General features: G+C 40.7%; 1 protein-coding gene across 1 annotated transcript; it reads right to left on the bottom strand.

Annotated features, from left to right (window-relative positions):
• Positions 1-71: 71 nt before the first annotated feature.
• On the bottom strand, positions 72-22,287 carry NUP88 (nucleoporin 88). Its single transcript, XM_020912958.2, is given in 19 exon segments — positions 72-365; positions 824-942; positions 1,106-1,232; positions 1,495-1,575; positions 1,701-1,766; positions 1,847-1,972; positions 2,503-2,661; positions 3,624-3,725; positions 5,783-5,873; positions 7,131-7,229; positions 9,843-9,990; positions 10,730-10,916; positions 13,563-13,674; positions 13,677-13,738; positions 16,685-16,771; positions 17,574-17,699; positions 18,407-18,576; positions 21,509-21,997; positions 22,201-22,287. Coding segments are annotated over 18 exon segments (2,226 nt in total). The 5' UTR covers positions 21,809-21,997; positions 22,201-22,287; the 3' UTR covers positions 72-301.
• Positions 22,288-22,323: the final 36 nt, after the last annotated feature.

Raw genomic sequence — 22,323 nt, 5'->3', positions numbered from 1 at the left:
CTTGCTCAGATATGGAGAAAACTCAGTAGGGTTTATGGAGGTCTGGCATTGTGTAGCTCAAAATCTCAGGCTTTTTTTTTTTTAAATTAAATACAAGCATTTATTCAGTTAATTATAAAACAGTATAAAAAAGTGATATACAATCACACCAAAGTTCATCCAGAATGCCTCTTTATAAATTATGAGACTGATATGCTAACAAGGCACCTGCTTCTTTATAAATTAGTGCTACTTGTTCATTTTACAATGAGATTAAGCCTTCACATGTGTTAACTTCAGATGCGAGTCTGTTCTTGGTGGTTCAGAAGTTAACATGATTTCGGATGTCGTTAATTTGCTTCACCATTTCTCTTATGTGCTCACCCCTGTAAAATCATACAGTTTACTCACTTTGGGGGGAATACAATGAATTAATAAGCCATTAATAATTAATATTGAATCTTAAGAATTTAGTAATGTTGAAATATCTTAGAAGTGTTTTGCTAAAATTAATGGCTTAAGGTTTCAGATGGATGGTAATGGTATTCATTGAAGGCTAGCAGCAGCAAATATAGTAGTGCAACTGCTGGAAATATTTTTGAACATATTCACTGGGGAACACCTGGACCACCCAACAGAATTACAAAGAAAGACATCCATTTTGACACTCCCTCCATACTCATCTCTTAAGTCCTTATTTATCACTACCACAGACCTCCTGTCTTGGTAATTACTTCACTTGCAAAATGTCAAATGCTCTTATCTGGGCAAAGAAAGGTTGATTTTGGCATTTTGTAAAGTAAAAACTACCTTGCAGGAACAGCTGATTAGTAGTACTACTTACTCCTCCTTCAGGATGGACTGAATGCATTTTCGCTGGTAGGCGCTGAGAGTAATGGTGGGCTTTTGAGGACTCAGTACCTTTTCCATCTTTCGTTGTTGATAGTCTTTTTTCATAGTAACCTTAAGTATCAAAAAGAACACATAGACACTTTAGCTGTGGTTTGCTACACATTTTCATATTTATTTTAGCTTATTCTTTTTACACTTGACAAAATTATTTTCTGTAGAAGGAACACTTTAAAAAGTACCAACCAAATGTAGTCAACTTTGTATCCATTCCTACCTGTTTGATGGCATTGCCCAAATGTCTAAGTTGATCAGGTATCAGCTGTAATTCTTTCTTCATGTCTCTCTCACTGTCAGAGAGAACTGGGAGCTGAGAGTGAAAACTGTGAAGTACTTTTTTCATCCTGGGCAAGAAGTAAGTAATAAGCAAACGTTGCAGCTTAAGATCTCAGCTCCTTAGGAGGAACACAATCCCAACTAAAGCTTCTAATATAGGAATCTGGTGCTTATGAAGGAGGGCCCTCCAGGGTGGGTTTGGGGAAAGCATCACAGCACTGTGTTCTGTAGGACACACCTCACAGGGAATGCCCAGCACCTAAGAACTTGTAACACTAGTAGTACCTGAGTGGGGAACTGAACGTTACACAGTTTATACAGCCCACTGACCTGTTCATGATGTCTTCTTGTTTTTCCTTGGCCTCCTCGTATCTGTCAGCTAAGCGCTCAGCCATTTCCCGTAGACTTTTCCTAATGGCATAAAAAGCAACAGTCCACCATAATGGTGACGCCACTAATGTTGCTCACTATCTTAGGGAGAGCTCCAGCTCCAGTCTAGCTGAACTGTTTGCTTCCTCTCTGGTTGTGGCACTTACCTCTCCTCTCTACAGTAATTGAGATCTTCTAATTGTTTCTTTTTTTGGTCACATAACAATTTGACCCTTCAAGAACAAAGAGAAATTTAATCAGAAGCCGCGTGCTAGCCAGGGACTGACTGGTCTATGAACAGAGGCCGTCCTACCTCCGCTGAATCTCCTCCTTTGCCAGGTCCTGTTTTAGAATGTACTGTTCTCTGAACACCTGGGTGGCTCTGCTGATGAGCTGAAGACATTCTTCAGGAGGAGGAGCCATATCTTTTTCAGATGATCTTAAAAAAAAATTCTATCATTAGTTTCCTTAGTTGAGTAAAACAAGTGGAAACAGACTCATGACATTACTGCTTTTTACACTTGCTGTTTATTCTTCTCAAATGCCTCCTGGTATCTGTTCCCTTCCTCTGTTCTCACTAGCTGATTAAAGGTGCCCTGTGTTTCTTCCAACTCCAACATAGTAAAAAGTATATGAAAAGAAACAGCTGAGGACAAAGAGGATGAAGAATAGTTACAAAACAGAGAAGGGAGGCACTTTTCAAAACCAATAGGCCCTGGGACTTCCCTGGTGGTCCAGTGGGGAAGAATCTGCCTGCCAGTATGGGGGACATGGGTTCCCTCATGCCACAGCGCAACTAAGCCCATGCACCACCAACTACTGAAGCTCGAGCAGTAGAGACCGTGCTCTGCAACGAGAAGCCACCGCAGTGAGAAGTCCCCACTGACTGAAACTAGAGAAAGTGCACATGTAGTGATGAAGACCCAACACAGCCATCAAAACAGAACTGATACGCCCTAAATCCCATACTTCAAAAATGCTGGATTTGCAACACTACGTTGCAAAATGCTTCTAATATGCTTTTCAAAGGAATCCCAGGTTTCAACCAGAATAAGGAGGGGAGACTCTGCCACTTCAACATTCTCTCGGGTACAAAGCCGGGGAGGAGATGCTGGATGGACTGTGCTTCTGCAAAATAAATAAAATTGACCATGGAGATACTTGAAGTATAGGGAAACCTGTCACATTTATTCAGAATTCTGAGGGTTAAGAAACTAATATGTAACAGAAACTCTCAATAACTTCAGAAAGCTTGAAAGACTGAAGACTTTTTAACAGCTTGGCAAGTGACTGACTCTGCAATAATTCAAACCTGGGAGTTTGTTAATAACGTTACTTCATATAGACAACTTACATTTCAGGGAGTTGGCAGAAAAACAATTTGAAGGTATCGAGATAACGAAGAGCTTACTATGGGTTCCTTAAGGGGAACAGAATTACGAGTTCAGCTGCGTGTTCACTTTCTTCCAGAGCTTACACATTCTATGTATGATGAGCCTGAGAGGCTGGCAGAGATGTAGAGATTAAGAGTGGGTGTGGACTTTGAAGTCAGAAAGCCCCATACCTGCAGCCTCATTCTCAGTGTTCCCTATGATTTCAGCATCTACTTAGCCTGTTTATTCCCGTTTCCTCGTCTATGGAATGAGGGTAACACTGCTCTCCTTGCAGCATGGTGGTGGTTTAGTCGCCCAGTCATGTCTGACCCTTTGTGACCCCATGGATGGTAGCCCGCTGCTCTGATTATAGGATGCAGTGCAGGTAAATGGCTAGTACTTCTGAGCCTGACACAGAGATTAAAATCACTAAATCTAGCTAGCTCACATTAATGATGGAGTTCAGTATTTTAGTATTCTTTCCACACTTGGAAGTAAAGCTCCTGACTCTGCTAGCCAAAGGAGATGCCAGAAATTATGCCTAAAATAAACTCTCCCAGAGATGACAGGAGCAACAGAAATACCCCACTTCCAAACCTCTAGTCAGAAGCCAGAGCATAAACCATGTATTTTCAGTCTGGTTACTGAGGGCAGCGTCCCAGCTTAGATTCTGCAGAATTAATGAGAGCTGTGTGGGAACACAAGAGTGGGACTTACAGTAAAGGCCTGACGAGGCATTCGTAGGTACTGGTGATGCAGATCATTGTTGGCCCCAGGATGTCAGGGACAATCCAGAATCCTCGAATCGGAGCTGGCTGCCTGAAAAGAACACAAAGGCACAGTCACACTGCAGAGCAGCCAAGGCAGCGGATCCAAAGCAGCAACATGGCTGAGGTTTGGGGCCTTCTCAGGCCTGGGCTAGCAGTTGCCTGGGACATGCTATCAGTGCAGTAACCTCAGAGGTGGTGACTGGAAAACCCGTACCACTTATAGCTCCAATGGGGCTGAAGCAAGCTGTCACTCAGCAGCCTGAGGCCATCAGGCCCCTGGTACTTGCTGTCATCTCAGAAGTTACCACGATACCATGAAGCCAGTTCTCTATGCGTCTTTCTTCCCAACCCGCCCAGAAGCCCCAGGGACCTGTGCATACCTAGCAGAGCACCCAACCCAGTTAAGAGCTCAGATCTTTTAAGTAGTGTCTTTCTGACATTAAAAATTCAACGCAGGCCAGCATCTGTGTCACAGGATTCACTGTACCGTGCACAGCAGGCAGCTTCCTCTCAAGTCATGGTTCTTACTTGACTGAAGAAACCGAAGACGGGGCCTCAGACAGGAGCTGTCCTTTCTGCCAGTGCGCGCCTTCCTGCCCTGGTGCTCCTCCCACTCCCACGGAGTGTTTCTGCCCCTGCACTGTAGACGCCACCCCCTCCCCTCTTCCGAGAACGGCTCTGATCACAAACCTCCCCACTGTCTACTTACCCTCAGCTTATCAACAGCTCACACCTGTCCCATCTGAAGCACTCTCCTCAACCTACTCCCTCTCCCTTTAGAGCCAGCAGTCTCTCCTCAGGAGCCCGCAACACTATTTCTCCTGCCACCTCTCTCAGTTGTCTTATTTTGCAGAGGGAGGGGAGTGATGCTGGGGGGGGGGGAGGAGTCTGGGAAGTTATACTTTTTACTTCTGTATTTTTAGTGTGTGAAATATACACACAACGGAGTACATACGTGCACTCTGCAACCACTCTCCAGGCAAAGACTTAGAACACTGCAGGGGCCTTAGACCTCCCATGTGACTCTCCCTGACCACAACCCTCCACTTGACTTCTATGATACTCAGGTTCTTATTTTGTTTTATAGCTTTCCTATCTATGTACGTATCCATTTGTATTCAATACTGTTTAATTTTACCTATTTATGAAATGTTTATACATGGAATTTTTATTACCTGTTTTCCCCATTCATTTTTCACCTGTGCTATCCTCTCCTGCCCCCAAAAGCATTTCTCTATGGTTCCTGATGAGCCCCCATGTGGACACTTCACCTCTCTGCAATGCTCTGCTGTACTTATTTGAAGCTGCTGCCCGCTGCCCTCTGCCTCCTCTTTGAAACATCCTCCTCCCAAGCATCCTTCCCTGGGTTCTCTTTCAGTCTCTCTGGCAGCCTTTTACTCCAGTAAAATCCACCTGCCATTGCAGAAGACATGAGTTTGATCCCCGGTCTGGGAAGATCCAACATGCCTTGGAGCAACTAAGCCCATGTGCCGCAACTATTGGTCCTGTGCTCTAGAACCCAGAAAGCCACAACTACTGAGCCTGTGCTCCACAACAAGAGAAGCCACCACAATGAGAAGCCCAGCCCTCACAATGCAATGAAGAACAGTCCCCGCGTGGTGCAACTAGAGAAGACTGTGGTGCAGGGAAGACCCAGCACAGCCAAAAATAAAAAAAAATACATGTATATAAAAAAGTATGAAACAGACAGACATGGTCTCTGCCTTCATGAAACATATATATTCTAGTAGTGGTGACAGTAAATAAACACAAACATGAATATAAATTATGTGCTTCAAAGATAAAGAATAAAAGAATGTGAAGGGGTTCTGGGAAATCAAGGGAACCCTCTATGAACTGATATTAAGATCAGATAGAAGAATCAGAGTTAGTCAAGTGAAGCCTGGGGTTATGACAGGGGAAATACCTCTGAGATAGAGGACATACAACGTGGAGTGGGCGTGGGCAGAGGAGAGCTTTTGAAGAACAGATTCTTTTGGGGTGAAGAATCCTGTCTACGAGTGAGTGTAATATACACATATACCCATGGACCTGAATTACTGAAACAACTACTATCTGTGTTTACAAAGGCGAGAAGGTCTTTACCTGCATGGCAGTGGCTTTGTACAAAGAATGTGTTCTACAAAGCATTTCTGTTCTGTAGCCAGTTCCTGTAAACTGTCCTTATCTTCTTCATCTACAAAGAACACATTATGGAACACAAATTCATTATCAGATATATAGATAGCAAATATTTACCCCCGTTCTATAGGTTGTTTTTAGTGTGTTCTTCTACATGGTATATAATTCTTGCTTTCATATTTTAGTCTTTGATCAATTTTGAGTTCATTTCTGTGTCTGGTGTGAGGTAATAGTCCCATTTCATTCTTGCATGTAGATGTACACTTGTCCCAGCACCATCTGTTGAAAAGACTATTCTTTCCCCCAAGTAATTGTTCTAGGACCCCTGCTGAAACCAACTTACTGTAAATGTAAGAGTATATTTCTGGACTCTCAGTTCTATTCATTGATCTATATCTGTATCCTTACACCAATTATCATACTGTTTTTGATTACTGTACCTTTCTAATAAGTTCTGAATTTGCAAAGTGGGTCCTCCAACTTTTGTTTCTGTTTTTCAAGATTGTTTTTTACATCTATACTTATAAGAGATATTAGTCTCTAGTCTTTTCTTGGATGTTGTTGTCTGGCTTTTATCACAATAATATTATCCTCATAAAAGTGATCAGGGAAGTGTTTTCTCCTCTGTTTTTTGTAAGAGTTTATGAAGAATTGGTATTAATTCTTCAAAGGGCTTCCTAGGTGGTGCAATAGTTAAGAGTCTTCCTGCTAATGCAGGAGACATAAGAGATGTGGGCTCAATCCCTGGGTCAGGAATATCCCCTGGAGAAGGAAATGGTAACCCACTCCAGTATTCCGGCTGGGAAAATTTCGTGGACAGAGGAGCCTGGTGGGCTACAGCCAAGAGGGTTGCAAAGAATCAAAGATGACTGAGCAAAGCACAGTAATCAAAATCAGTTTTGATTACTGATTTAATCTCATGCTATATATTGTTATATAATAGGTCTATTCAAATTTTCTATTTCTCTTTTAGTCAGTTTTGTTGATTTGTATCTTTCCAGAAATCTGTCCATCTCATTTAGGTTATCTAAATGGCATACAGTTGTTCTTGGTATTCCCTTATCATCTTTTGTTCTTGGTATATCCTTATAAGCTCATATTTCTGTATGGTCAGCAGGAATAGCCCCTGTTTGATTTCTAATTGTAGTAACTTGAGTCTATTTCTTGGTCAGTTTACCTATAGGTTTGCCAATTTTGCTGATCTTTTCAAAGAACTATGTTTTGGTATCATTTATTTCCTCTATTGTTTTTCTGTTCCAAACTAATTTTTGATAAGACTCTATGAAACATACTGAAAAGCACAAAAACTCACCTGACCCAAGAAACTTGTGAAGTTTATGAATCCAAGTTAGCCCAACACTATGTACACCAGCTTCATGAGTACAGTGGTATCTTGAAGGACACTTGGGATCTGAAAATGGAATCAACAATATAAAGGAAGCCATTAGAAAACTAAGAGAATTCACCTGAGTAGGCCACAAATGCATCTGGTGATAGAAGTGATGCAAGGTCGACAGGACCTTCATACTGTGGCACTATGTCAGGGGTTTGGGAATTTAAAAACATGACTTCAGTTTTCAAATACATTTTAAAAGTATAATTAAGAAACTCATTTCAAATATGTTATTTCTCCAAGTATTAACACAGAGTTCACTGAACATAAACACTTGTTATCAAGTAACTGACTTATGCCTTTCTGTCCATCTCTGTGCACTTATTTACAGTTTTCAAAATAAAATGGTAAGAAAGGCTCTAGCTCTGTAGAAAACCTGTGTTCCCACACATCTACTTACATGAAACTGTTGAAGCTACTGCACTCCTCCAGCACAGGTGCTGAAAAGACTTCAGCACAGCAGCTTAGTGAACAGTCCTGCCACAGATGGTAAGTCAGGTGTGAAACGTGCAGTTTTACTTGTCCTGATAACGTTGACTTACAGAGAATTGTTTGTTGAAATTTTAGATATAATTTTTGTATTTATATTTACACCAAGAAATATGAGCAGTTATTACATAATTTTAATGAAAATTTCTCTATTTCTTTGAAGCCCTAGTTATCAGTAACACTATCATTAAACTAATAGATGAACTCTTGAATATTTATTATTTATATTTATCCCTGTGATTCAGGATTTTTAAAACATTAAACAATGAAAACAAGATAGTTTTGAAAAATGTATATACTAAAGCTGGTTTAAGATGGCAACTGTCAACCATAAGGTCCTAAACTAAATTTTTCTTTTATCTAACATCCTCACTTTCTCACGGCCAACTTTATAATAAGTAAATGTTGTAAAGTAAATGTTATATTATTTTTATCTGTTTTATATGTTGGGGCTCTGCATAACACTTCTGAAAATAGCATCATGTTATGAACAGTAAAAAAAAAAAAAAAAAAAAAAAAGGCTTCTGGCAATCTCTATGGTAAGCATCTCTCTGAACAATAAAGTACTGAAAAGTTTCTTTTCATTTGCTCACACCTTAAGACTTAACTTGGGACTTCCAAAGCTCAAATCATCTCATTAGGTTTCCCATTGTTTAACATGGTTTTTTGAAATGTGTCTGTGGTGCTGAAGTTAACAGAAAAACCCTAATATTTGGATGTGACAGAATCTGTTATGAAAAAAGGAAATACTAGTAACTGCAATAGTAAATTTGCTAGACAACCCTGACAAGATATGTGGTAACATAAGCCATTCATTTACATCATTAAAAATCTGGGAATGTTTCAGTGATTGTAATATGCTTTAAGTACAAACATGAATGAGAAAATTTATTAGTTTCATATATGAAAATGTTCTCTTATTCAAAGAATCAAGAAAAAAGCCTACAATTAAGATTTCCCAAAGACATATGTATCTATAAGGAAACCAATTAGTTTACATTACTTTACCTCACTAGGTCTCAATATCCTCATCTATAAAGCAAAGTTCTGAGACTTAATATTTAGACTATATCTCTCCAATTAGAGAGATTAGACATGCCCAATGAGTTCTCTTTGCTGGTTTATTATATAAAGGCTACTATGCTCTTAAATGTTAGACTATACTTTAATACAGAGTTGAAGCCAGTATTACCAAACCTGGGCAAACAGGCTAATAGGACTATAAGCAGATTAGATCAGGCTGCTTCAGGATTGAACTCCCTTTCTCTGGACTGAAGAGAGGAAATCTATGAAAGGTTTGCCCCATTATTCCCGACTGAGGAAGCTTTTGTTCCTCATTCTTCAGAGGGAAGACACCTAGATCCTAGAGGAAACTAAGAAAAAGTTAAGGAGCAAATAGGATTATAGGATTTTTATGTCACAAGTGACTTTAGAGATCATCTGATGTTATCCCTATTATTTTTAGGTGAGAAAATTAATGATCAGAGAGGCTGAATAAATGTCTGATACAGCTCTGATACTACAGAGCTGATTAATGTTAGAACTGTAACTAAGACCTAGGACACTCCAGACTCCTAGTTACCAACTCCTTTCACTCAACCACTCTGAGTCTGAATGACACATGTGACAAACTCTGTGAATGTCTCTGCAGTTTAGCCAAGAGCTCCCTAGATGAACAGAGATAAGCTGCCAGAAAGCTCTGGCGCCAACCCAGGTAAGTTAAAGCAAAAGAAAGAAAAGGTAAAAAGGTAATATTCAAATGGGTCTGGGTATAACAAGGTAGTATGTTCTCAAATGAAGAAAGGGTATTTTAAAGAGATATCTTAATACAAGCATATTATCACTTAACTTTTAAAATTATTTTTACAGTCTGCATACGTTTAACAATTTGAACAATGAACCTACTTTTAATTACACCAGGAAAAAAAATGACTATTATAAATCTGAGTTGATCCAGCCTGAAGACCACGGTCTGAATGAAAACTTGGGAAATTTGCTTGTCTTAAATCTACAGTGTAATGTCGTGGCTAAAAGGCCAAAAGAACCTAGTCAAATTTTTAAAGGCTGGAACCACACAAAATACAATTACACAGGAATGGTCTGATAATCTCATATAAGAACTAAATTTAGTGAACACTTTACCTCTGTGAAGTTTGATTGGACAAGAAAAGTCAGAATCAAAGGGCTCATCCTCTCCAGATGCCAGTTTCAGGGCAAGCTCCAACTCAACACACTCAAATACATACAGAGATGGAATGAGGTCAGCCCTGGAATCCCAGGACTTTTCTGACTGTAAACAAACAAACAAAAAACATTCATTATAACTTTAGTGTTTCATGTTCCTCTGAAAATGTACACAACTAAAAAAAGAAGCAAAAAGCTGTATCAAATAGTGCTTCCAGACTTTTCTTATTTCCACCCTCTATTCCAACAGTGTGCTCTGTTACTCTTAAAAGAGAATACAAGGCTTCTCTGCTCTTGGGAAGATGTAAACACACAAATTTAGAGAAGAACCAATTCAGTTATTCAAAGGTTCTTTTTACCTGTCACCAAAGGCAGCAGCTTAGAGTTAAGAAACACGTAGGCTGCTGGACCAAATTAGCTGGGTACATCCTAACTTTTTTCAATTTAAGTATTTAGAGTGGGCTTCAATTAATTTTGAGTGTTAAGTTTCCAAAACAGTGCCAGATATAAAATTCCAAAATAAGTGCCAGATACATAGCTCAGCAGGTAAAGCATCTGCCTGCAATGCAGGAGACAGAGGAGACATGCGTTCAATCCCTGGGTCAGGAAGATCTCCCAGAGGAGGAAATGCAACCCACTCTAGTAATCTTACCTGGAGAATCCCATGGACAGAGGAGCCTGGTGGGCTCCAGTCCACACAGTGGCAAAGAGTCAGACACAACTGAGCACATGCATATACACACACACACCAAGTATAAAATTCCTCCTATACAAAGCCTTCATACCATTCTAAGAACTGTCCCCAGTGTTGGAGATGCGAATATGCCCACGATCGCCCGACTTACTGTTTGGTCATCTTCTTCTTCCCCCTCCAGCACAACACAGTGATACAGCATTCCTGACTCAGTAGCAATCACCAGGATGTTAGGGACACATGGTAAGCAGAGCACAGCACAAGCATCATAGCCATAGTTATCTTCCGCAGCAGGATGCATGGGCAACGGGCCCAAAAGCTTGCCCACACTCCCAGGGCTAAAAAAAAAAAAAAAAAAAGTGAAAACATACTTGGGAAATGTTGACAGAAGACCATACCTATCACTTAAAACCCTTTTTGACTCTGTCTCTAGCTATGAGACACTGATTAAAAATATAGTCTATTCTCAACGTCTCCACTTTTTCACTTTCCCACTCAATTTCCACCTCTTTGGTGCTTCTCTACTGGAGATAATTTTGTCCCCAAGGGGACACTGGTAATGTCTGGAGACATCTTTGGTTGCCACAACTGGGAGGATGGAGTACAGGTTACTGGTGTCGAGAGGACAGAGATGCTAATAAAAACACTGCCCCACAGGGCAGCCCCTGTCAATAGTGCAGAGGCTGAAAGGGGCCAGCCCTCAGCTTACTGTGGTTTATGCCTTTACCACTCTACTGAAGCTGCAGGATGGTTTTGGTTCATAGCATGACTTTCTGGTGAACAAGGAACCACACAGCAGGGACTCTGCCTTCGATCTTGTATTCCTATATTCTGCCACATATTGAGCCCTGAATAAATATCTATTGAGCTGATTTATAAATAAATCATGATGTTCAGACTTGGGCCCTATGCCTCTCTAATTATGAACTTTCCCAGAATTCTTGTACTCTACTGACACTCTCATCAGAACAGTTTTCTCTCTAGTCCTATATTTCCAACTGTCCATGGAATACTTCCAAATTATTGGAATTATTTATTTCAAATTAGTTGCCTTTCCTGACCTCACTATGTGTGTCAATGCCTCACTCCCTTCAGCTTCCCCTGTAGCTCAGTTGGTAAAGAATCTGCCTGCAGTGCAGGAGACCCAGGTTCAATCCCTGGGTTGGGAAGATCCCCTGGAGAAGGAAATGGCAACCCACTCCAGTATCCTTGCCTGGAAAATCTCATGGACAAAGAAACCTGGTGGGCTGCAGTCCATGGGGTCACAGAGATGGACACTACTGAGAGACTAACACTTGTAGTTATTTCCTATGTTCATTTCTCCCTCACACTACGACTAATACTTGTAGTATATCCTATGTTCATTTCTCCCTCACATTACCACCAGAGTTTAAACTCTTGAAAACCATAAGCTAAATTTTGGAACAGTTTCTTTAGAAGTCCCTCTGTTCCAGTCCCTTTCCAGCCAATTGTTTTATCCTCCTGTTTAGAAACCATCACTGTCTTCCTATTACCCTATTCCTACAGAAAAGACTCCACATCCCTTAACTAGGTACTTGACTCCACCAAGTTCTCCCTGGACAGATACCTTCAGGTTTATCCCTAAATGCTCCCTACCTGAATCTTCAGCTCTAGTCCCAAGTGTGGAGAAGGCAATAGCACCCCACTCCAGTACTCTTGCCTGGAGAATCCCATGGATGGAGGAGCCTGGTAGGCTGCAGTCGATGGGGTCGCTAAGAGTTAGACATAACTGAGTGACTTCACTTTCACTTTTCACTTTCATGCATTGGAGAAGAAAATGGCCACCCACTCCAGTTTTCTTGCCTGGAGAATCCCAGGGACGGCAGAGCCTGGTGCACTGCTGTCTATGGGGTCGCACAGAATCAGTCGCACTGAAGCAACCTAGCAGCAGTGGGAGCAGCAGTCCCAAGTGTTTAATCACTGGGACCTTGAATGACACTTGCACTTGCCTATTTTCATACTTGACTTCAAGCTGTACTTCTGACTAAAATGGTTATTGATGCTTCATTTAATCCTGCATTAAAGCCTTAAGTTCCATATGACACAGTCCTTCTCTATGAAAATCTCCTTAACTTCTTCAGTCAGAATGATGTCTCCTTCCTCTGGGCTTTTATGAATATAGTCTAAATCATTAGCCTTCCATGGTTATGTACATCTCTTCCCCAGAACTGGGACATTAAAAGACCAGATTACCATGTCTCACCATCCGCATGGCACCTTGTTCACATAAGATCCACGATACAGATCTTCCTTGACTTAAGGTGGAGTTACATTCCAATAAATCCATTGCTAAGTTGAAAATATTTTAAGTCAAAAAAGGATTTAATACACCTTATCTACCAAACATCATAGCTTAGCTGAGCCCACCTTAAATGTGCTTGGAACACTCACATTAGTCTACAATTAGGCAAACTCGTCTAACATGAAGCCTATTTTATAATGAAGTGCTAAATATCTCTGTTTCTTGAGTGCTGTACCGAGTGATACACAGAATGGCTGTAAGTGTGTTAGCTGTTTACCTTTGTGATTGTGCGGCTGACTGGGAGCTGCGCTCCCTGCCCAGCATCACAAGAAGTTATCAATTGACTATCACTAGCCCGGGAAAACAATCAAAATTAAAAACTTACAGTACAGTTTCTCCTGAATGTAACTGGTTTTGTGCCATCGTAAAATCATAAGTCTGACTAAGTTGGGGACCATTTGTAAATACTTTTTGATTGACTAGACTTTGTGAACACAAATCCAGCCTTAAGAGATTATCCGAATATTCTATAGAACATACCCAAATATATGAAGAGGTCAAATGATCTGTACAAACTTTTTCTCCAAAATGGGCAAGCCAGCATTGAAAGGTTGCAATATTTCCAGAAACTCATAAACATGGACCCCAGATCCAACCATGACAATCTATACTGCAGCACAAGCTCGACTTTCATTTCAGGTGGGTTCCCCCCTCAGCTTACCTGTGCAACAGACTAATGTATGTAAGGAAAGTCTCCCCATTCTCATATAAGATGTACAAAGGGTAAGCTGCTACTTCTGCTTTGCCTTTTTAGCCAAATATGTGCTTCGGGCTGCTGACAATGGCCCAAAGTCAAATGCAACTGCTGTCTCTCCCAGAGATGCAGTGTAGGCCCTTCTGAAAAGGGAGCGAAAAACCAAAATGAAAACAAAACTTCCAATAACAGCAGGTGGGGTGGAATTTGTATTCAATGGAGTGAGAAGACAAAAAGTTATGACTATGAAGAATGCTAAACAATACTGGAAAAGGTTCATAAAGTTAAATGAAAGCAGCAGACTATAGAACTATATAAACTGTTTAAATATACAGTCACACAAATAGTAAAAATACACGCATACAGACATGCATAAATATAGAAAAGAAACAGGAAGAAAACACATAAAGACATCCATAGTTATTTCCAAGCAGTAGGATGCATTCAGTTCACAAATATTTACTAAGTATCTCCTTTGTGCCAGGCGCTGTAGGTTCTGGGAAACATCAGTGAATTAAACAAAGGCCCTGCCCTCTAATGAAAAAGATGTCAACAGAGAAGACACAATCAGATAACACAAAATCAGAAAAAGATGTTATTAAGAAAAATAAAGCAAGGGAAGGGGGTGCTGATGGAGGTGCTACTTCAGGTGACCTGGGAAAGGCTCTGATAAGGTGATATTTGAGCAAAGATTTGAAGGAAGTAAGGCAGTCAGTCTGTGGTTATGCGGAGGAGTAGTAGTTGAGACAGAGGCTGTGAGGAACTGCAGGAAGGCTGAGTGGCTGGAGCTCAGAGCCAAGGCGGTGGGAGGACTGAGGTGGAAGTGTGCAGAAAGGGGGCAGGCCCGGAGGCCTTCAGGCCATGGCCTCTCTGGGAAACGAATGCAGTAGAGAGAGCAGGGAAGTAGAATGAGATGATTTATATCGAAAAGTAGCACTCTGGTGCAATATTAAGATGACACTATAGGAAATTTTTAAATATTTCATTTTCTTAATACTTTTATATAGTTTTCCTGATTTTCTACAAAAATATACATTACCTTTATATAAAATCAGGAAAAACAGATGATAAAATATGCTATTTTTTTATTTTAAAAATTTCGTATAATTGGTTTTTCAAAAAGATTCAGCTTAATACAAAAGTAATGAATATGGTTAAAATAAAACCACAATTTCATACAGTTTTTGAGATAGTCAACATCATTCCAAGGTGTGATAAGTACCACATCTTAGTTCCTTTATCACGTGGAAAGGTATATGGTATTAGGAGGCAAGAAATGAGGAATCCCCAAATCCAGAATAAAAGAACAACCTGAGAGTTAAACTAAACAATTAGGACAATGATTGGAAACAAACAGACACATTGGTTATTTCAAAAAGACTTAAAGCTATCCAAACCTAACTGGAACTTAATATAGTTATATTTCTAATAATGATAGAAGGTATCAATTAATGAGTACTTATTCTGTGCCATGTTAAGCACTTTCTATGCATGATCTCATTCATTCTGTACAGTAATCCAAGTAAATGGTGACTACTCTTCTTTTAAGTGTTATTTATTTATTTGCCTGTGTCAGGTCTTAGTTGTAGCATGTGGACTCCCTCGTTGCAATGCATAGCCTCTAGAGCTGTGGCACATGAGCTCAGCAGTTGTGGATGCTCCATGGCATGTGGGATCTTAGTTCCCTGACTAAGGACTGAACCTGCGGCCCCTACACTGTGCGTTGGATTCCCAACCACTGGGCCACCAGGGAAGTCCCCAGTTTTTACATTCATGGAATATATAGTCATGGAAATGAGACCAAGTGAAATTGAATAACTTACCAGATGCCACAACTGACAAGTGGCAGAGCCAAGACTGGAACACAGGTGCTGACACCATAGCCAAAGCTCTTAACAACTGCATTTGTTCTACAGCCTCTCATCTAGACAGTGAGTCTGGCAAAGGTTGAGAAACTATGGAAACGCTCTGCCGACACCAAAAGAGGACCTATCTGCAGATGTTTCCCCATTGTGAAGATGGATGGATGGGACTTTAAGAAGCTAATGCTGTATAAGACATTAAAGTCATCTGACTGAAAACTTTCAGTTCTGGGACTAATGAATTAATTAATGAGAATTAATGTGGTCCCAGGCTAGTGGCAACCTCTGACTCCTAACAGAAGCAGAAGAAATTCCTCTCTGGAAGAACATACTCCCAGCTTGGGCTCTTGACATTTCCAAACATTAAGATCAAGTAAACACAAGTTCACAACGAGAGATCAGCAACCACAGGAGGAAGTGACTGTGATTACAGGACAGGAGAAAGGACAAACAGATTTAGATCCCTGCCTCGCCAATGACTTCAGATAACTGAAACTGTCACATACAGAATAGCTGTATGTAAAATATTCAAAGGAATAACAAACAGAAAAACAAAAATAGACTATTAGAAATGACCATTATGAAGACATGAAAAAGAACTAGTTGGAACTTCCAGAAATATTACTACTACGGGCTTCACTCCACATACACACCCTGTGGGTGACAGGGTGTGGTAATCATCAGAAAGACTGAGCAGGAGGCCAGAGGAAGGGAGTTTGTAAGTTCAAAGGGTGATTCTGTTACTGGTCAAAATAGGCAGGAACTTGCTCTGCAGTGGGCAAGAAAACGTTAAGATAAACCAGTGTCACATGAGAAGCAGGAGGCAGTCTGTGGTCCATTCCAGCTTCTGGGGGTACTAGGTGCTGGTCTGGGGGTCCAGCAATCTGCTCGTCCATAATGAGTGAACAGGGGGCAGGCCTCCAACCCAATACTCTCACCTTTCGCTTTTTCTGTGACTTTGAAATATTATAATTCATTCTCTTGTCCGAGATACAACAGGGACTAAGTTTTGGCTACTCACTTTTCTTGAAAAAAGATCAAGTTAGCAGAGTAACTTTCAGATTTGTAACTTATTATTACCTACTCATATCGCGTATTTTTTCTTATTTCTCATATTAACAAAAACCATGCTAAAGTCACCTTTGGAAAATCTTGTAATCTTAAAATTGCACTTACAATCCCAATAAACTAATTTTTAAAAATTTAATGACAGAAATAAAAACTTACCCTTTGTTGAGTATTAGACTTTCCTCTTCTGCTTCTGAAAGTACAATGACCTTAGCTGGTGTCTGGGGCTCACGCAAAGAGTAAATTCTAGCAATCAAAAGAGAAGAAAGCCAGCACTTAAAATTCTCTTTTATTTCCTAAAGTTGCTCCTTCCTTTCCATCCAGTCAGTTTTTGAGAATTTTCCTACCAGTCATTACAACCATTTGCCAAAGACCTGACTGTTACTGACTCTGAAGCAACCCAAAAGGAAGGTTTCCTTGGTACATGAAGAAATATTCTCTGCCCTTACCAAAATTCCTTGTATCAGCCTTCCCCAACCACTGCACCTCAGTTCTTAGCCGTATACACCTTGTCTAGTCAGCCGTATACACCTTGTCTAGTCATCTCACAAACTTTTTACATAAGGCAGATCCAGAAAGTTAACTGGCAATATCAATGTCTGTAGGACGAGGGCATTTAATCATAACAACGCAAACCTGGAAAGCAGCTTTAGAAATGATCAAATCAAACCTGCTCATTTGACAAATTAGAAACAGATGCCCACGTTGTTGCTTTTTTAACATTCCAAAGACAGAAGTGACATTGGGACAAGAATTCAAATCTCTCACTTCCCAATTAAATTCTCTTTTTCTCTATGCTATATCACCTCCAAAAGAGTGACATGGTAAAAGCAGTTTTAGGGAGATTATTTTAATAGTTAGGTTGGGAATGGAGAGACTGGAGGCAGAAAGACTAGCTGAGAGGGAACAGCAGTAATTAAGTTAGGGCAGCTGAACACTGCTTCCATGACAGAGAACAGGTTACAGCAGCCATCAGATAGTTTTCCAAGCTGTTAACCGGCAATTAAGAGAATTTTCCCACTCACAAAACTGTAAGATACAGACTTACCTTATGACATTATCTGACGTTAACAGCACTATGTGGGGATCTAGCATCTCGCTCGGATACCAGGCAGCATGCTTCAGAGTTAGAGAGGTTGAACTGGTGAAAAATCTCTCAGCAACGGGAGTGGTACTAAAATAAAGACAGCAATATTCCAAAACTTTCTAAAGGAAAACCTATCTCAACACTTTTTGCTCTTCTTTCCTTTAAATTCCTTTTTCAAACATCTTGCTGAGACAGCAATCAAAGCATCTGCCAACCAGTATCAGAGAATCAAATATTTTCTAATCTGTATTTAGAGTACCAGTGATTTTAGACAGAGTAACTTATCCTTTTAGTACCTTTGTAAAGAAAATACAAAGGCAATTACTGTGGATATGAAACAGACTTAGAAAAGAAACATTTTCAAGGAGGCCCAACCTAAGGGTTGTGGAGCTAAAGGTATGTTTCTACCTTATATTCTTTCCATATTTTTCACACTCTCATTTCTCAAGATTTGTTGACAAAGAAAAAAATACAAAACTAAGTTATACTTAGGAGAAAACTGTTTGGCTCACAGACAATAACTGCTTTTAAAGCATCTTATTTCAACCTACTTGATAAAACAGCCTGACTTCCAATGAGACAGCAATATGGTAATCTAGGCAAAATATATATACTATATATATCAATATACTATAAAAGTCATTATCACAAGAGGCCAATGTGCAGACTACCTACAGTACACTGATGTTTCAACAGTAGCAGAGTAAACACACCTTAAAAACCACTGATTTTAAGGAATTTTCTGCATGTATTACAAATTATACAGATAAACACTAAATGGAAATGCAACTTACCTACAATTCACTGCTGATTTTCCACCTTCAAATTCAGAATTCTTTCCCCATCTTTTAGGTAATCCTAATATCATGAGACCTTTTATTCCCGTAAGTGCTACATGATGTTGTGTTGGGCTCAACAAGACTTGATAGACTTCAAACAGGGGTGGATTTATGCAAAGCAATCTCTGAAAATTAAAGCAAATTGGTCAAAATAGTTCACTTGAATATAAATATATATGGCAGTTACTTGAAAGTGTAGTACCACTTTAGTTTTCTATTAATGTAGGATAAAGAAGCATTCTAGATAAGTACTAACACTTCAGCCATTAACTGAAGAAATATTTTTTTAACTCCTTACATAGGAATATTACATAAAAGGCATCAGATTTCCCTACTCTGGTAAAAATACTACATATAATTTGCCTTTTTATGATCAAACTCCAGACTACCACTTTAGCCTCAATTTTCCACCATTCCCCACTTGTACTTTATATTCCAGATTAACCTGTATTTCTGGGAAATCACCATGTATTTCTGTACAACTATCCTTCCTGCAATGCCCTCATTTCCTCTTCTCAGCTGGCTGACACATTCTTGGAGACTCTGTTTCTATGTACTTTCCTCCCCCCAAAAAATCTCTGATTTTCTGGCCAGGAACCAGCGCATCTTTTCTGTCCTCCTATAGCACACCCTAAATAATTCTACTGTAATCCTTATCACCCTGCATTCCAATTACCCTTTTACTTGCTCACCCCACACAATTGTGAATTACCCGAGCTCTGTGTCTTTCCTGTTATCCTTGGCATAGTATGTGGCATGTTGCTAACTCTCAGTATATGTTTTAGTTGACTAGCCAGTTAAGAACTCAGAGTATTAGTAAATAATTACTATGTTATAAATAGTACAATAAGATAGCGGCTTCAAGAACTTCTGCAGCAAGTAAAATGCTGCTTTGCCTAAGCAGATTTAGTTACGAAACAGAGACACTTTCAGGAAGGTTTTGTTAAGTTGTCTGTCTTGGCATTATATGCCTTCCAAAAAAATTGCATTTCTTCCTATTTCTTCTCTCATGAGTATCTCAATTCCCTCTTTCTTTTCTATCCACTTTCAGTAATAAACCAAGAGATTACCAATGTATTCCTTATCCTGGTGTACAGAGAATCACCGTCTGCCAAAATCGTATTAGACAAGACTGTTGTATATAATGTGATTCCAGTTAATTGTTACTGATGTAAGTCTGGGCTTTGTTTTTTGTTTGAGTTTTTTTTTTTTTTTTTTTTGAGGGGGATGCGGGGGAGGGATTGCTTTTGCTTTTAGCTGCCCTTTGCTGATTCTAATCAAATTGCTTTTCCTCCCGTCAATGGTTCGTTCCTTCTTTCCCCCATCTTCTCAATCTTCTACATGATTCTAACAATCTATCTCAAATCAAAGGCCACCTTTCTTTGGCAGAACAATCTCATCACTTTAGGTCACCTGTGATAATCACAGTATTCAGGTGTTTTTTGTTTGGGGGGTTTTTTGGTTTGATTTTTAAAGTCACTATTCATGCCTTTGATCTTTTTTTTTTTTTTTGAGGGGGGTATTTTTTTTAATTTGGTTTTTAAAGTTACTACTCATGTTTTTATTTCCTTTAAAGTTGCGACTCATGCTAAGCTGCTTCCTCCTTCGAGTTTTTAGATTTCTGAGGATTGAAGGTCATTCAGTCATCAATATTGTACTGAGAGTTCATATATTCCAGGCACACAGAAGTACTGGGAATACAAAACTAAGTAAGGCAGACAGCCCTGCCCTGGTGCTTGTAATCCAGAAAAGAATTCAGGCAATGGATTAACAAATAAAAATAATTTAATCAAGACTATGCTAAATTTTGCATAGAGATATAGGGAGCTATTGTACTGTGTGCTGAACATCTAATAATTACTCTTAACTTTTAGGGCTTCCCTAGTGGGTACAGTGGTTAAGAATCCACCTGCCAAGGCAGGGGACACGGATTCCTTCCCTGGCTGGGGAAGATTCCATACGCCTTGGAGCAGCTAAGCCTGTGCACCAGAACTGCTGAAGCCCACGTGCCCTAGAGCCCCTGCTCCATATGTGAAGCCATGGAAATAAGCAGCAGCCCCCACTCTCTGCAACTAGAGAAAGCACAGACAGCAATGAAAACCCAGCACAACCAAAAATAAAAATAAATAAATAAAGCATATTAAAAAAAACTGAAATTTTAAAGTGAGTAGACAGTAAGCTCGTGACCTGTTTTCAAAACTCCAGAGACGTTGCTAGCACCCTATTCAAATAATTTCTCATCGACAAGGTTCAACCAGCACACAACAGCTGCAATATGTTAGATTGGGTGCCAAGCGTTCTTATTTTGTAATCTTTAAATGACAAGAATCGGCTTGTTACAAGTAAACTTGCTTGTAACGTTGCTTCCATAAAGCAACGTTTAATCACAAGAAGTCTAACACTCTCTGATTACACCGACTTTCACATGCTGCTGGTTTCTCCAAGACAAGCCAACATCCCTTTCAACTTTGGGGAAGGCCTAATTTCCAGAGGATTCCGCCTCCATGTTAGGCAAGAAATCTTGTGCTTTGGAATCGACGACCTGACTTGAGGCTCACAACCACCCCAAGTGAAAGTTAGAATTGTCCCTCTCATTTTATGCAGTGACGCCGTGACACCGGTTTCTCAGGATCCACCTCCTAAAAACAGCGAATGCACCCACGCTCTCAAGTCCCGTATCCCCCGCTGTTTTTCTTCAGAGCACTTGCACCACTGATACCTCACTGTGACTCTACGCTCCTTTCCTTCCTCTCAGAAGCGGACAACTTAAGCGCCTTCAGCGCATAAGTTCCTGTAACAGTGTCCGGCGCGATATCAGAGTCAATGAACATTTGTGGAAGGAATGAAATACGGGAAGAGAGGCTTCCAAAGGCTCCGCGGCCGTGGTAGAGCGAATGAAAATAAGAGACTTCTCCACTCGCTGCTGGGCACCCCCTAAAAAGACGTCTGCTTATGCTCGCAAAGCACCCCTCCCACCCAGCAGACGAAAAACAGCCAGGATGCGAAGGGGACGAAAACGCTAGCTAAGGGTCGTTTCCCAATTCGGCCTGGCCGTACCTGGTACTGGGAGAGGGAGGGCTCCTCATCAACGCCGCTGGGGCCCCGAAGACGCACGACTAGGAAGGAGCTGTCTTCTGGGTCCCACAGAAAGAGTTCTCCGCCTAGGCCTAAGACCAGGTTTCTCGTCAACAACTGAGGAGGCAGCGGCGGCGACGAAGGCAATGATGAAGCCGGCTTCTTAGTTTCGGCTGAGCTCTGGTTTTTCAGTCCCTCTCGGAGCCGCAAGAACACGGCGTGGTTTGGCAGCCAGGTCTGCCACAGTTCACCGTCGCCCGGGGCTCCTTCGGCGCTCGCCATCTTGAATCCACAGCTCTCTGCGGCCTCGCCGCTGAGCGCAGCCAATCGGCTTCCAGCCTCCACTGCTTCGGCCAATCATCGATCAGGCAGACCGGAAGCACGAACAGGATTAGGGGCGGGGCAAAGGTGAGAGCAGCCCATCAGACAGCGTCATCGCCAAAGGAAAGCCAATCACCAGTCAAGCCTATTCTGAACCAAAGGGGCGGGAGGAGAAAGTCAACAGGCCAAAACCTGAGTTGAAGCGTCGGCGTTACGGGAAGTCTAGTACGGGGCGGGAAAGTGGGTGAAAAGTGAGATCTGCGTATCTCGTTGCTTATCGGACATCTCCGCCTGGATAAAGCTAGACATCTAAAAACTTCCCTCAAAAAATAAAATCTTCCTTCAAGACTTACCTCCTTCAGTTTAGGTTGGATAGACTTCACAAATGTCACTACTTCAATCCCCCATCCTAGGGTTGCCCAAATCCGTCTCCGTGTGGGACCCACCGATAAGAAAACGTTTCCCAGAATTCCCCG

This window comes from Odocoileus virginianus, chromosome 17 (genome assembly GCF_023699985.2).
Source record: "Odocoileus virginianus isolate 20LAN1187 ecotype Illinois chromosome 17, Ovbor_1.2, whole genome shotgun sequence".
Classification (NCBI taxonomy): Eukaryota; Metazoa; Chordata; class Mammalia; order Artiodactyla; family Cervidae; genus Odocoileus; species Odocoileus virginianus.
This window is presented reverse-complemented; position numbering and strand designations above follow the sequence as displayed.